The sequence below is a fragment of the Rhincodon typus genome, chromosome 12, assembly GCF_021869965.1.
Source record: "Rhincodon typus isolate 14 chromosome 12, sRhiTyp1.1, whole genome shotgun sequence".
NCBI lineage: Eukaryota > Metazoa > Chordata > Chondrichthyes > Orectolobiformes > Rhincodontidae > Rhincodon > Rhincodon typus.
The window spans coordinates 53334518-53350808 of record NC_063343.1 but is presented as its reverse complement, the minus strand read 5'-3'; the positions used below and the strand labels follow the sequence as shown (position 1 = coordinate 53350808).

The window sequence follows — 16291 nt, the reverse complement described above, 5'->3', positions numbered from 1 at the left end:
TAAAGCACAGTAGAATCTATCTTGTGCAGGGAAAAGGTGCTGTAAAGTAATTACGAAATTTTAAAATGCATATTTTAGGTAAAAACAGTTCATGAGATGATGCTGATGCACATTGCCATTGGTCATGTTATCTCACCGCTGATTGTGCCATTGTGGAGATTGAAAGGCTGAACAAGCAATTAAACAAACATACTGCGAGTCACAAAAATCATTTCACTACCAGTTAAATAGGTATCAGGGAATTACACTTACTCCACTCTGTTGTTACTAGCCTGAAGCTAAACCTCACCCAACAACATATGGCAATGAGGAAGGTCATGTTGTACAAAATGACTTCTTCTCCCCAGCTCCATTCTCTTTTGCAATATTCTGCCTTGTCAGTTTGAAAGTACCCACATTATAAAGCATAGAGTTCCAGCAAGCTGACTGCCTGCAAAACCTGAGAACAACCACTTCCAAAGATTGTTTCTAAATGTCATTGGGTCTGATGCGACAGACACTGACGACTGTTGTTTCATTATTTCTTCCAACATATTTTTTTCTCTCACCTGCTGATTTTTCTTCACTGTCCAGGTCTTTTGGAAATGCGGTGTCATTTTTATAAATGCAACAGTTGACCACTCTGCACCAGTCATTTGCATCAAGCACTTGGGGTGGAATCTTACCAGGCTCCGAGCAGTGCTGATTATGGCAAGATGAGTCATAGAATTGGGCGAAATGTTTTGGTGAGGCGAATCCCGACACCAAAAATACAGCGCCATATATTGTTTGATTTTCTCATGCTGCATGGTGAGATGGCAGGCTGGGGTGGGGGTGTGCAACACTCAATGGTTAGCACTGCTGCTCCACAGTGCCAGGGACCTGGGTTTGATTCCACCCTCAGATGACTGTCTGTGTGGAGTTTGCACATTCTCCCCGTGTCTGTGTGGGTTTCCCCTGGGTGCTCCAGTTTCCTCCCACAGTCCAAACACATGCAGGTCAGGTGGATTGGCCATGCTAAATTGCCCATAGTATCCAGGATATGCAAGCTAGGTGGTTTAGCCATGGGAATGTGGTGTTACAGAGATAGGGTGTGGGGTGGGTCTGGGTGGGATGCTGTTCGTAGAGTCGGCGTGGACCCGATGGTCTGAATGGCCTGCTTCCATACTTGTAGGGATTCTATGATTCTTGTTAAGCAGTGGCAGGTTCCCAATGGATGCTCATTACTGCCTGTTAAATACATTGTTAATGGCCCAACTTGCCATAGATTGCAATCTTACCAAACTTGCCATACAGAATTGCTGATGGGAAAACTCGACATGGAAACCAGAGCGAGCTACTGGCAAGTTCAACTCACCACGTTTCCCAAAAAAAGTTCCTTTTTGTCTATGAACAAACTGCAGAGCAGGGCACAATCCACCCGCACCAGGCATACTTACCACTCTCTCATGGATGTTGACACTTCACTTTAACGGAGGAATCACCTTCGTTCTTCATCTTCAATACACTGGCACACTGCACCTTGCAAGGGCAGACTGGGGTAGGAGGACACAGTGGCAACCAGCATTGAATACAGGGAAAGGGAACCCATCACAAGACGTGGAGCAAGCTGCCTGCCAGGGCTGCTCCCTTGCTCTCTCAACATGCATTCACCTACTGTGAGCATGTCCGCAGCCAACATGCCTCGCCTTGCCCTGCTGTGCCTTGCATCAACACATGGTATAGTCACACAACCAGGCACTTGACCATGATATGCAGGAGTCCTTAGTCAATGGCCTGTGCACCTTGCTTTATGCCAATGTAGCACATCAGTCTAGCACTGTACTACGTGCCCTCAGCGTTCGCATCAAGCACCCAGCATCTGCAGCAAGCGATGCAACATGTCTGACAATCTTAGGGGAGTTAGGGAAGTTCCCTACAGTGTAATCCAAGGGGCACCCATCGGTCAGGCATCCCAGCATGGTTAGTCAAGTGCAGCATCCCGTGCCAATCCCGGGTTTCCGACCTGGTCAAGTATAACAGTGGGTGTCGCTGTGCTCCAGGGAATGGGTCACAGTCAATCCTCTGCCTCCATACACGCCAGTCATGAGGAAGGACTCTTACTGCTGTATGACCACCAGCTGAGGGCGTGGGCAGGTGACGGCTGGCGCTGGTAGGTCAGTGAGCCACAGTTATTCCATCACCTCCATTCACAGGAATGAAGGGGGAAGGAGTCCGGGGGATGGAGGTGATACAGGTAGGCAGCTGCAGTCGCATATACATGGCTTTGACCTCACTTGGAAAGGAGAGGGTAATGTTGGAGTCCCAGCAGCATGTTCATGCTGAGGCTGAAAGTCATTGGCAGAGAACCACTCACTGTCATTCTCATCGTGAAGCAGATTGATAGAACACAATATTAAGAGCAATGGCGGTGAAGGGACTCACGATGGGTGGAGTAAGTGATCTGACATGTGTGAGGGGCTAGCATCTGCAATCAGTCACTGGGTGATCACAAGGGAACAATACTACCCTGAAACACCTTATCTTGGACGATACAGGCGGAGTCCCCATCCCGTGGCCATCCTGCAGCATTGACCATTTGTCAGCTGCATCACCCTGTCACGGTCACTACTGGCGAACTGTCTCAGAAATATACTCCTCCCCTCACAGCCAGCTAAACAGTAGGCAATGATGGGAAATGATGCCCCAGCCTGTTGGCCTTGGAAGTTTGGTCGGGCGACCCTTGGGGTGCAATGTGTCCGAATGAGCCGAACATGCCAAGGGTGCAAGTTGACCCTCCTTGGCTAAAATTTCCCAGGCTCGGAGGGGGGCAACCAAAGTGGAGGAGCAAGGCCAAGCCACCTCCACAGACCCCTGAGTGGAGATTGAGGAGGAAGCTGTGTGCGGTTTCTCCTCTGGCTGGGTGCCTTGCGGAACAACCCTGTCTCCTTGTGAGCAGGGGGCACCTGGACTGGGCTCAAGACTCCCCTTACCACTCTTGGCCTGTCCCAGTCCTGAGGACCAATACATGGGGCTTTGGGGTGGAGGTGTTGTCAACTCTTTAGCAGCCGCTAAGAGTGCTGTCTCTCCAAGACAGTCACTGATCTGTCCACAGACAGACACAGGACTTGCTGCATTGCTGCAGAATCTGGCCAATAACAGGCATTGCATCTATGGACTGCCTGCATCCCTCCAGTTTCTCAGCTATGAGAGACACTGCCTCCTGTACACCCGTCTGGTGCTGCTCCCTGTACAACTGGATCATATCACTCATTGCCCGACACCACAGGACCATCTCCTGTCAGCTCTGAACAGGGGCCTAGCCTAAGGCAGTCCTCCAAATGCCAATGGCCTGCCAAACACCAATGAATGTGGCAGGTTTTACTAAGTTACAGTGAGAAAGCTCATTCTACCTCAAAGTAAGAATCACTCCACATACTCGCCACAACTCACACTTTGCCAAAAATAACCCGAAAGATTCAGGCCTTGTAGTTCAAGAATGGATAAGGTACAGGATATAGTGCCTTCTGCAAAATTCTTCAACTACCTCCCTGAAAATTGACTCAACCATACTAGCATGATATTTCCAATCCAACATAACCTTTTTGTGCAGCAACTGAGAGAGGCTGACAACTTAGTGGTACCTTTGTACTGCATGTTCCACACCAGATTTCAGCATATTTATTTCACTTAGGACCATTCTAGCTTACAATGAGGGGCAATTTTCACTTCATCTGGTTTAGGCCAAATTGAAACAATGACCAACATATGTAGTCAACTGATAATCACCTTTTAAATCTAAAATATCAGGAAACTAGTCTTAACCCTTTCTGCCTTTCGTCTCTTCGCACCCTGACATGTTTTCTTCAGGGACTTATTTGTTATTTCTCAGCCTAATTACAATATTTCCTTCAGTACTCTTTTCATAATAACTCAGCTATGGAGCTAATTTCAACCTAACCCACTTTTTCAGGTCAGACTGGCAGGGTATAAAAGATACTGAAAAGGGAAAAATAGAACATAAAATCAGAGTGTAGAATGGAAGGCCAACTTAATCAATCTCATTAGTTTTTCACCAGGTGGGTTAGATAAATACCTTTACCCCCCAACCAGAGAAATCTGTATTAGCTCCTTATAGAGTCATAGAGTCATACAGTGCGGAAATAGGCCCTTCGGTCCAACTCGTCTGCGTCAACCAGATTTCCTAACCTGACCATCCTTCACCTCTTCCTCCGCTACATCGGTGCTGCCTCGTGCTCCCGCGAGGAGCTTGAACAGTTCATCCACTTCATCAACACCTTTCAACAGACCTGGACCATCTCTGCCATCTCCCTCCCCTTCCTGAATCTCTCTTTCTCTGTCTCCAGCAACCGACTCAGTATTGACATCTATTTCAAACCACCGACTCCCATAGCTACCTTGACTACACCTCCTCTCACCCACCCTCTGGCAAAAATGTGATCCCACACTCCCAATTCCTCCGCCTCCACTGCATCTGCTCCAGGGCTGAAGCATTCCACTCCCAGACATCCCAGATGTCCTCCTTCAAGGATCATAATGTCCCCTCTCCCATGATTCATAATGCCCTCAACCACATCTCCTACATTTCCTACACTTCTGCCCTCAAACCCAGGTTCGAATCCCACCATGGTAGCTGGTGGAATTTGAATTCAATAAATATCTGGAATTAACAATATAATGATGACCATGAATCCATTGTCAATTGTCAGGAAAAACCCATCTGGTTCACTAATGTCCTTTAAGGAGGGAAACTGCCATCCTTACCTGGTCTGGGCTACATGTGACTCCAGACCCACAGCAATGTGGTTGACTTTTAACTGCCTTCTGGGCAATTAGGGATGGGCAATAAATGCTGCCTGGCCAGCGACACCTTCATCCCATCAATGAATAATAAAAACCCCAACAACAAGGACAGAGTCCCCCTGGTCCTCATATACCACCCCACCAATCTCCGAATCCAACGCATCATCATTCGCCACTTTCACCACATGCAATCAGACCCCACCACAGAGATATTCCCCTCCCAACCCCTACCTGCTTTCTGTAGGAACCGCTCTTTCCCTCAATTCCCTCCACCGCTCCGCGCTTCCCATCAACCCCACCACATCCGGCAACTTTGCCTGCATTCACAGGAAGTGCTGCACCTGCCCTTACACCTCCCCTCTTACCTCTGTCCAAGGCTCCAAACAATTATTCCATATCCAACAGGGATTTACCTATACATCTTCTAACCTGGTCTACTACATCCGTTGCTCCTGATGTGGTCTCTTCCCCATTGAAGAGACTGAGTGCAGACTCGGTGACAGATTCACGGAGTATCTGCGCTCTGTACGCTCCAATCAACACCACCTTCCTGTTGCCAGCCATTTCAACTCCCGTTCCCATTCCCTCAGCAACATGTCCATCCTGGGCCTCCTCCAATGTCACAATGAGGCCACGCGAAAATTGAAAGAACAATACCTTATATTCCACCTCAGGCGCTTACAGCCCAACGGCCTCAACGTAGAATTCACTAGCTTCAAAATCTCCCCAATCCCCCGGCCTCATCCCATGTCTAACCCTCCCTCTCATCCCTGCCTCCTTGACCTGACACAACCTGTCCATCTTCCTTCTTGCCTATTCACCCCACCCTTCCCATTGACCAATCTCTACAACCCCCTGCCTGCATCCATCTATCGCCATCCCACCTGCCTTCACCCAGCCCCATCGCCCCTATTTATTTCTGAGTTCTCTTCCCCCTCCCTAGTCCTGATGAAGGGTCCTGATCTGAAAATTTGACTTTCCTGTTCCGCTGATGCCAACTGACCTGCTGTGTTCCTCAAGCTCCACACTGTATTGACTCTGACTTCCAGCATCTCCAGTTCTTGCTATCTCCTAACCTGATTTCTTCCTCCTTTGCCAGTATTTGGCTCACATCCCTCCATACATTCCTATTCAATGTACCCATCCAGATGCCTTTTAAATGTTGTAATTGTATCTGCCTCCACCACCTCTTCTGACAGCTCGGTCCATATATGCACCACCCTTTGTGTGAAAAAGTTGTCCATCAGGTCCCTTTTAAATCTTTCCCCTCTCACCTTAAACCTATGCCCTCTAGTTTTGGACTCCCCTACCCAGGGGTAAAGACCTTGGCTAGTCACCCTATCCATGCCCTTCATGATTTTATAAACCTCTGTAAGGTCACCCCTCAGCCTCCGACATTCCAGGGAAACCTGTCAAAACTCCTCCTTTTCCTCCTAATTTAGTTCAAATGGAAAATATGTACTCTATGCAAGTAGTTCCCAGTTTCAAAGCTAATTTCAAACTATTTTTGCTCCTCAGCCCCAGTCATTGAATATAGAGATGAAAATCACTTCACTGCAATAGATTTTCCCATTCAGATTGCAATTATCTTGTGCTGTCTTTGCCAGTTAAGGGGATGGTCAGGATCATAGAGGAAGCAGATTTTTTCTTTGTTTGTAATGGAATGAGCAAAAAATGTGGTGATCCTTATTTATCTGCAGTTCATTGTTCTTTCACTGTTTACCTGTTACTTCAATTTCTCTTACATTTCCACATCTTACATTGTTATAGGGACGACAGCTGTGAAAAACAGCAGCATTGATTTGGGAGACGTGGATATTGGTCGAAGAGTGTCACAGGAAGTACCTCCAGGAGTTTTCTGGAGATCCCAGTTATACATAGAGCGGCCACAATTTGTCAAGTTTAATGTCTCTCTGGGAAAGGATGCACTCTTTGGCTTATACATACGGAAAGGTCTTCGTCCTTCACACACTCAGGTAAAAACGCCAATGAAAGTGTCAAAGTCTGAAATTGCAATTGGTTCTCTTGTTTTTGAAGAGTTGTTATTGAAATTTCTAAATTGATAATGACAGACCTAAATGCTGAAAGTGTGTGTTAATGAGGAAACAATAATGAGAAGTCCATTCTATGCTGTGCAAGCAATGGTGAGGAGCATGCTTGCAGTTCTTGGGATAAAGTAACGGGTGCACTTGCTAATTTTGGAACAGTAGTGGGAAACAAGGTTATACCTCTGAGAACAGTGATAAAGAGGGTATTGATGAGAATAAAGATAACAGTGAAGAGTGCACTTACTGCTATGAGAACAACGGAAGAGGATGCTTGCTCATCCCAGTATAATGGAAAGAAGTGCACTTGCTGTATTGGAAATAATGAGGAGGAACTCATTTGCAGTTGTGGGAACAATGAAGAATAACATGCCCGCTGTTGACAGGACAGTTAAAAGAAGTTTGATTGCTGTGGGACAATAATGAACAGGAGTTTGCTGATCTTGGTGATGGGAAGAGCGTCTTTGCTACTCAGGACTATTATGAGGCACTTTCTTTCTGCTTGGGAGTAATGATAAGGAACGCACTGATTGCTCATAGGATAGTTACAAGAAGCACTTGATGCGGGGGCACTGATGAGGAGAAGGTTTGCAGCCATTGAGATTATCATGAGACTCTTGCTTGCTGTTATGGAAACAAGGGTAAGGAGGATGTTTGCTGACAGACAGATGACAAATGGAAGCTAACACAGTTTGTCAGCACAAGGTTAAAACTGTACAGTCATTTCTGTCATGATGTTCTGCAACTTTAGAAAGGAAAAAAGTCACCATTTAATGTGACATTCTGGTATAATTGCATGAATGTGTGGCAGAAGCTGTAAATCTGAGAGAATTGGACTCAATAAATGAGATCTGACAAGACTACTCATTATATTTTAATAATGTCTTTCTCTTCTGCACCACAGAATCACAATCCTGAAAACTGTTATAAATCCAGTCATTTGCTTAAGAATATCACATCTTTTAATTGCTGCAGATTTAGGTTTCATTGGGGTTCTCATCCTGGATTTTCCAATGTATACTGGGGGCATCAACCAAAGGAGGAATATGTAAATTTGGGGAGGGCAACAAAAACAAAGGTAGCAGTTCAAAGTAATAGAAAATGATAATAACTATTTACAATAAAAAAAGTCTGCATTTACATAGCACCCTGAATGGACTCAGGATATCCCAAAACATCCTGCAGCTAAAGAAGAACTTTTAACATTTAGTTACTGTTTTAATATTGGAAACAGAGCAGTCATTTCAAGCGCAACAAGCTTCCACAAATACTGGTGTGATAATGACCAGACAACCTGGTTTTAGTTTCGGTTGTTCACACTGTTTCTGGAAAATAGGCTAGAAAGCCTTTTTTTTTAAATGTCCAAGCCAATGATTACCTTCTGTGTTTCCTTGCCTGACTCCACACTTCTATGAAGCACTAGTTCATGCTCAGGCACAGATCCACCTCTCCTGGAATTCCACTGATACCTCAACTTGATATTCTTCACATAACAACCATAATTTCTGAACTCAAATTTGAGCAAATGCAATATCTGAACATGCACTTCCAATGATCAGGAATGATAGCCTAACAAATCATATTGCGGCTGAGAAAAAGTAAGCAAAATAAAGGACAGAAATTTGTTCTCTTTATCCATAAATTTCTATTAAACGAACTCCATCAAGTAATCTGTCCTGAGAGAGAATGTGAAAATCTGAGTGCAAAATCAATGCTTGCAAGGAACCAAACCCATAAAGCATCAATGGGCCAGTTATATTTCAGGTTGTGTGCAGACATTTCTCTGCTACCAAACAACAATCATGTCTGAATATAGATGGTAACATTATAAAAGGTCCCAAGACTCATCATAGGAACATTATCAAAGTCCGACTGTGAACCATGAAAGCTTGGTCAGAGATAGCCATTAAGGAGCATTCTAAAGGAGGAGAGAAAAGTGGAGAGACAGCGAGGTTCAGGGAAGGAATTCTGGAGTGTAGATCCTAGGCAATAGAAGGCCTAGCTAAAAGCGGGACAAGAAAATTCTGGGTGTATAAGAGGCCAGATGCTCTGAGGGCTTAGGCCTGGTTTAGCCAGGGGCAAAGCATGGAGGAACCTATACATAGAGATGTCCCTTGACCACCTAATCCTTCTGCCCTGCTGCTTTCAGGAATGTTCAATATCAGAACCCGTTCCTAGGTGAGAGTCCCTAACCTGTTATGATTCTAGACGGCATACCCCATGTGGCTGTATTCCCAGGTGAAGAGAAAGGAATTAGCTCACTTTCTTAATGCAACACCCCTCCCTTAATTAGATACAATGGGATTAATTTAAAGTGGTCCCCTTTCCTCATTGTTACCTTTTGCCAATCCAAATGTATTGGTTTAAATGGAGCCAAGTTAACCAGGTTTCAGTGAGTTTAAGAATGGCTGAGTTTATTAGCTGCTAAGATGATAAAATGTGACATATACGCGCAGGTTAAAACTGTAAATTCTGTACTCAAAGCAAGAGACATTCTTTCGTTACCTTCAGCCTAGGATTTCTAATGGTTGTCCTCAAGCTGTGACCTTCACAACACATTAGTCTGCTAACACATGCCACTGCTGGTTGCAGTTGAGTTTAATCCCTTTTCTTGTATATTCCTGGAAGGGTAAAAGAGAAACATATCTGCAGTTTGGAACATAATGCACAGGAGATGGCTTTGTGCTGACAGGATGGTTAGTCCCTTATTACCTCTGCAATCTCTGGAGATCACTGTTTAGTTTTTATTGAATTGCATTTCTCCCTTTAAAGGTTTGCAGTTTAAAGTTCCCTTGGCATCTTTTCAGGTATGATATTCAATGGTTTCTCTCAGGGCTTTACCAGCAGCCGCTTAATTTACACCTGTGGTTATCTTTCGGCTGTATTTCCTCTCTTTTTTTTAAAAAAAGACATTGTTATTAAAAGTTCAAAATGTCTGTAAATAATCCAGGGTTATCATCTGCTGTCATGACATAATGGACATGAACTCAAAGTTCCCTATATTCTTAAATGCTTTTCAGAACACTACAATTTATTATGTAATCGTTTGCCTTGTTTTCCTCTCCAAAAACATCACCTCACACTTCTCTTGATTGAATTAATTTGCCATTTTTCCTACTTGCCAACTCCTTTTATATCTTACAGTCTACAGCCTTTACATCTCTATTGACCACATGGCAATTATCAGTTGCAAACCTCTTTATCATGGTCCCTAAATTTGAAGCTAAGTTGTTGACAAAGACAAAGATCTTTTTAAGCCATGGAAACACTTGTTAAAATAACCCTTTACTTCCTTCCCACTAAGCAATGTTTTGTTCCAACTTGCCTCTTTCCCTTGGATACCATGAACTTTTAATTTACTGAATTGGCTGTGTAGAGAACCTGGTCAAAAGCCATGCTAAAATCCATGTGGACCATGTTAAATGTGCCACCCTCATTGTGCCTCTGTCTTACCTCCTCAAAAACTTCAATTAGTTAGCCAAACAGAGCCTTCCCTTCACAAACCCATGCTGACTGTTCGCGATTAAGCAGAACCTTTTATAAAAGACAACATATTCAGTCTCTTAGCTTTTTTCCATCAACATTAGACTGCTTGGCCAGTGATTAGCCAGGCTATCCCTTCAACACTGTGTTATCAAGCAAAAGTAGAATGTTAGCAGTCCTTTAATCCGCAGCATAATACCTAAAGCCAGACAGGAATGGAAAATAATATTCCCAGCCTATGCTATTTCTTAAAATAATGCAAAGAACTGCAAATGCTGGAGATCTGGAATAAGCAAAAACAGAAATTTGAGTCATAGGGTTTGAAACATAGCTCTGTTTTTTTCTCCACAGATGCTGCCAGACCTGCTGAGTTTCTCCAGCAATTTTTGTTTTTGCTTATGCTACTTGCCTTACATCTCTCAGAATTCTGAGATACATTTCATCTGGGCTTGCTAATTTATCCACTTTCATAATTGCTAAGTAACTTAAGATGCCCTCCATCAGACTGTTTATTCTATCCAATATTTCATATCTTTCTCCTTAACTATGCCCACTTCATTGTCTCTTCTTATCAAAACAGATGCAAGGTATTTATAAAGAGCAAGGTACACATCTTCTACTTTTGAATACTCAAGTTATCTTTTTTACCTTTTTCTTCTTATTCTTTCAGTTTTCATAAACCATCTTGGGATTTTTGTTGATCTTACTAAACAATATGTTCACATGTATTTCCTTGTTTTCCTAATTACTTTGTTTTAATTTCAGTCTTGCATTCTCTATATTCCTAAACAACTTGAATTGTCTTGTGAGTTCCTCGGTTTTAAAAAAACAGAAGAATAAGCAAATTAATATAAACTACAAGAAAAGTTTGTTGCAAGTAACAAGTAACAAGTAAGCAATAGACTATTCTGCAACACTAACTGATTTTTTTCTGAAATTTTAGCTCATACTCCTTCCTTTGTTACAAAAATATACTTCCTAACTTCTCCTGATAATACTAACACTAGACTGTAGTTTTTTAATGAAATGTAATGTAATATGAATGGTGGAAAACTGAGCCCACAACAGAAAATGCTGGAACCAGTCAAGTAGTATTTATAAAGAAAGGAAAATGGTGACATTACAGACATAGCATTTTGTCAGAATTGATTCCAGTCTAGACAAAGATCTATACCTGAAATGTCAATATTTTTTTCTTTCTTTATCGTAGCTTTCACACCAGGCTGTTTGTAATGGTCCACACTGTTCATGAAAGTCATTTCTACATGAGCTACATTACAATGATACAACTCATGAGCATGGATTATTCTGCCTGTTATCAACTTTGCATCACTTTTGTAGCTGAAAACTAGGGTACAGGTAAACACAACGATACCCTGTACAGTTGAATCAAGTTTAACAATCATAGAGTCATACAGCACGGAAACAGACCAGATATCCCAATCTGACCTAATCCCATTTGCCAACATTTGGCGCAGATCCCTTTAAACCCTTCCTATTCTTGTTCCCATCCAGATTCCTTTTAAATATTGTAATTGCACCCGCCTCCATCAATTCCTCTGGCAACTCGTTCTATACATGCACCACCCTCTGCGTGAAAAAGTTACCCCTCAGGTCCTTTTAAAATCTTTCCCCTCTCACCTTAAATCTATGCCCTCTAGTTTTGGACTCTTCCACCCTTGGGAAAAAGACCTTGGCTATTCACCCATCCATGCCCCTCATGATTTTATAAACATCTCTATGAGGTCAACCCTCAACCTCCGACACTCCAAGAAGAAAAGCCTCGGCCAATTCAGCCTCTTTCTATAACTCAAACCTTCCAGTCCTGTCAACATCTTTGTAAATCTTTTCTGCAATCTCTCTAGTTTAATAATCCGCCCTATAGAATGGTGACCAGAATTTTACATAGTATTCTAAGAGTGGCTTCATCAGTGTCCTGTACAGTCACAATATGACATCCAAACTCCGAAACTCAATGTTCTGACCAATGAGGGTCTTATTCACCACCCTGTCTACGTGCAACCCCACTTTCAAAGAACTATGCACCTGTACCCCGAGGTCTCTTTGTTTGTCAACACTCCCCAAGGCCCAACCATTTGATAAGATATGCCTTACCAAAATGCAGCACCTCACATTTATCTAAATTAAACTCCATCTGCCACTCCTCGGCCCATTGGCCCATATGATCAACGCCCTGTTGTACCCTGAGGTAATCTTCTCTGTCCACTACACCACCAATTTTGGTGTCATCTCAAACTACTAACCATGCCTCCTATATTCACATCCAAATCATTTATATCAATGATGAAAAGCAGCGCACCCAGCACCAATCCTTCTGACACGCAACTGGTTACAGGCCACTGTAATGAATTCCTGAGCTTTTGCCCATGCAATACCCTAGATCATTTGCACATATGGAACACTTAGAGTCATAGAATTATACATTTCAGAAGGAGATCATTCTATCCATCATGTCTCCACCAGCTCCTGAAAGAACTACCCGGCTAGCCCCATTCTGCAGCACTATTTCTGTAGCCCTATAAATTCATCACTTTCAAATACATACTGAGCTCTGTTTTGAAATCTCCAATGGAATCCAACTCCACCATTCTCCCAGGCAGCACATTCCAAATCGTAACAGCTCTCTGAGTGAAGACATTTCTCCTCATTTCACTCTTAGCTCTTGCTGACAGTCATTGTGACTCCTCGTTACTGATATCCCTATGGTGGAAACAGGATAACTTTCTTTACCCTGTGAAAATTGTTCATAATTTTGAACACCTCAGTAAAGGTCAGTTCTTAATTCTCTCTGCTTCAAGAAGAATAAGTCCAATTTTTCGAATCTTTCCTTGTATCTAAAATTCCTCATTCCTGGTATCATTCCAGTAAATCTTCTTTGAACTCTTTCCAGGGCTTTAACATCCTTCCTTAATTAAGGTACTCAGAATGGAATATAATACTCCAAATGCAGTCTGACCAATTATTTGTTGAGGGGTACCATTGCCTCCTTGCTTTAATACTCTATGCCCCTATTTATAAACCCATGGATCCAATAAGCATTCTTAACAACTGTTTTAACATGCCTGGCCACCTTCAGAGAATAATTCACGTGAGCCTTGGGCTCCCTTTGCTCTTGTACTCCCCTCAAATTTGTACCATTGAGTCTGTATTAACTCTCTGTGTTTCTTCAACAAAAATGCATTCCCTCACATTTCTCTGCATTGAAATTCATCTGCCTGGTGTCTGCATTTGGCCAACCTGCTCTGAAGTCACATTATCCTCACAATTCACTAGTCTCCCTAACTTAGTATCATCTGCAAATCTAGAGAATTTGCCCTCAGCACCCATCTCCAAATCATTTACATAAATCAGAAAAAGCAAGGGTCCCACCTCCTATCTCTGGGTAATACGACTTTCAACTCGTATCCAATCTGATAAATGCCCAGCAATAACTACCTCTGCTTCTTATCTTTAAGGCAGCTTCTGTTACATGCTTGCTAACCAACCTGCCATCAAATGTATCAAATGGTTTCTGAAAGTCCAATATACAGCATCCACAGCCCTACCCTCATCTACTGCCTGTACCATCTCGTAAAAGAACTCAATTAAATTTGTCAGACATGACCTACCTTTAATAAAGCCATTTTGACTGTCTAATATTCACTTGTTTTTCTCTAAGTGTATGTTTATTTTATCCAGTTTTATGGCCTCCATCAGTTTTCCCACTATAAATGTTAGGTCTGTAGATGCGTGGGTTATCCTTTGCCCCTTTCTTAAACAATGGTGTCGCATTTGCAATCATCCAGTCTCCCAGGACTAATCCTTTGCTCAGAGAGGCCTTGAAAATTTCTGCACGATTCGCTCCCTTACTTCTCGCAACAATCTAGGATGCATCCCATCTGGGCCTGGGAACTTCTTTACCTGGACTGATGCCAGCCTTTTTAACACCTCTTTTTTGTCTATCACTATACTGCTCAAATTAATTCATGTATGTAGTCTGTGTTTCGTTTTGTCTGCATGTTTTACAGTTACAATGTATTCACACAGAAGTGATGACTTAGAAATTTTGTTTTAGCCTTGTGTTGTCGAGCATGAATAGTAAGGAGTGCCTCACAAGAGGCTAAGGCTGTTGCCTGAATTGTATTTCAGATCTCATCAGCATGTCCACAATGAACTAAAGGTGTCCACCACATCTCTATTGGAAGCTTGGTATATGGCAATAGACTTCCAATGGGTGACTTCCAAGGTGTATAGTGCAGTGGGGCTGATAGTGAACAGGAGAATCAAGCAGATGCCTGGAGTAGTGCAGCTTCCATATCTACATGAAGATAAGTATGTATAAAAGAATTGTCCTTTTGTGGGCTTCAGTGAATTTAAGGGAAACCTAAGTATGCCCAGGACATGCTCCACTCCACCCTATCTTCAGGAGCATTCTGAAGCCAGTGGTAAAGCCCTCAGAAGGACAATTAAGATGCTTAAAATTTGTTTTAGATACTTATCAGGGTGCCTGATTATACTGGACTTGATTTTTGTCAGAAATTTCTCAGGCATCCTTCAAATATGGCGCATAATTCTACAAAATTGGTCAGTTATTCCCCTTGTCTTACTTCCCAAAAAAGGAACAAGCAGGATCAAGTTTCTCTGCATCTGGATTAAAATAATGTTTTGCAAATCACACATATATATATTCTGAACCAGGAGAAAGCCAGCTTTGGTAACCAAATCTAAAGCGATCTGGAATATCTCATGATGATAGAATGTTAAAACATTTCTTATGAGTTAAATTGTGGTGGATCCAATATTACTCAGAGACACTTTTTTCCAATCTCGACTACCTTTGTGGGTGAGAAATGTGTGAAAAGGTGTGCTGTTTCCAATGAAACAATCCTAATAATGGACTACCAGTTTCTCAAACTCCACTGTACATTTCTTAATCCCTAGTCACAAATTCCTCTGCATTTTCTTTTTGCCAATTACTACATGATTGTTTACACTTCATTCTGTCCTCACGGTCTATTGTCCACCTAGGAATAATATGGCAGGACAAAAAATGTCTAGATTTGTGAAGACAATTGATTAAAGGCTGAAAAAGGAGTTGCAGCAGTAAATAAAAGTTAGAGATAGTAGGAACTGCAGATGCTGGAGAATCCGAGACAACAAGGTGCAGGGCTGGATGCACACAGCAGGCCAAGCAGCATCATAGGAGCAGAGAGGCTGACGTTTCGGGCCTAGACCCTTCATCAGAAAAGGGGGAGGGGAAGGGGGTTTTGAAATAAATAGGGAGAGAGTGGGAGGCGGATAGAAGAGGGATAGAGGAGAGGATAGGTGGAGAGGAAACAAACAGGTCGAAGAGGCGGGGATGGAGCCAGTAAAGGTGAGTGTAGGTAGGGAGTTAGGAAGGGGATAGGTCAGTCCAGGGAGGACGGACAGGTCAAGGGGGCGGGATGAGGTTGGTCGGTAGGAGATGGAGGTGCGGCTTGAGGTGGGAGGAGGGGATAGGTGGGAGGAAGAACAGGTTAGGGAGGCAGGGACGAGTTGGACTGGTTTTGGGATGCGGTGGGGGGAGGGGAGATTTTGAAACTTGTGAAATCCACATTGATACCATTGGGCTGCAGGGTTCCCAAGCGGAATATGAGTTGCTGTTCCTGCAACCTTCGGGTGGCATCGTTGTGGCACTGCAGGAGGCCCAGGATGGACATGTCGTCTGAGGAATGGGAGGGGGAGTTGAAATGGTTCGCGACTGGGAGGTGCAGTTGTTTGTTGCGAACCGAGCGTAGGTGTTCTGCAAAGCGGTCCCCGAGTCTCCGCTTGGTTTCCCCGATGTAGAGGAAGCCACACCGGGTACAGCGGATGCAGTATACCACATTGGCAGATGTGCAGGTGAACATCTGCTTGATGTGGAAAGTCTTCTTGGGGCCTGGGATGGGGGTGAGGGAGGAGGTATGGGGGCAGGTGTAGCACTTCCTGCGGTTGCAGGGAAA

At 43.4% G+C, this 16291-nt stretch overlaps 1 protein-coding gene across 2 annotated transcripts in view; it reads left to right on the top strand.

Annotated features, from left to right (window-relative positions):
• Positions 1-16291, top strand: part of LOC109917230 (teneurin-2-like) — a 766679-nt gene that overhangs the window by 603096 nt on the left and 147292 nt on the right. Inside the window, exon 6 of one of the 2 annotated variants that reach the window (XM_048603631.1) lies at positions 6553-6758. In XM_048603631.1, coding sequence (XP_048459588.1) covers positions 6553-6758 — 206 coding nt within the window. The remainder of the gene's footprint in view (positions 1-6552; positions 6759-16291) is intronic. The other variant, XM_048603632.1, reaches the window with a different exon arrangement.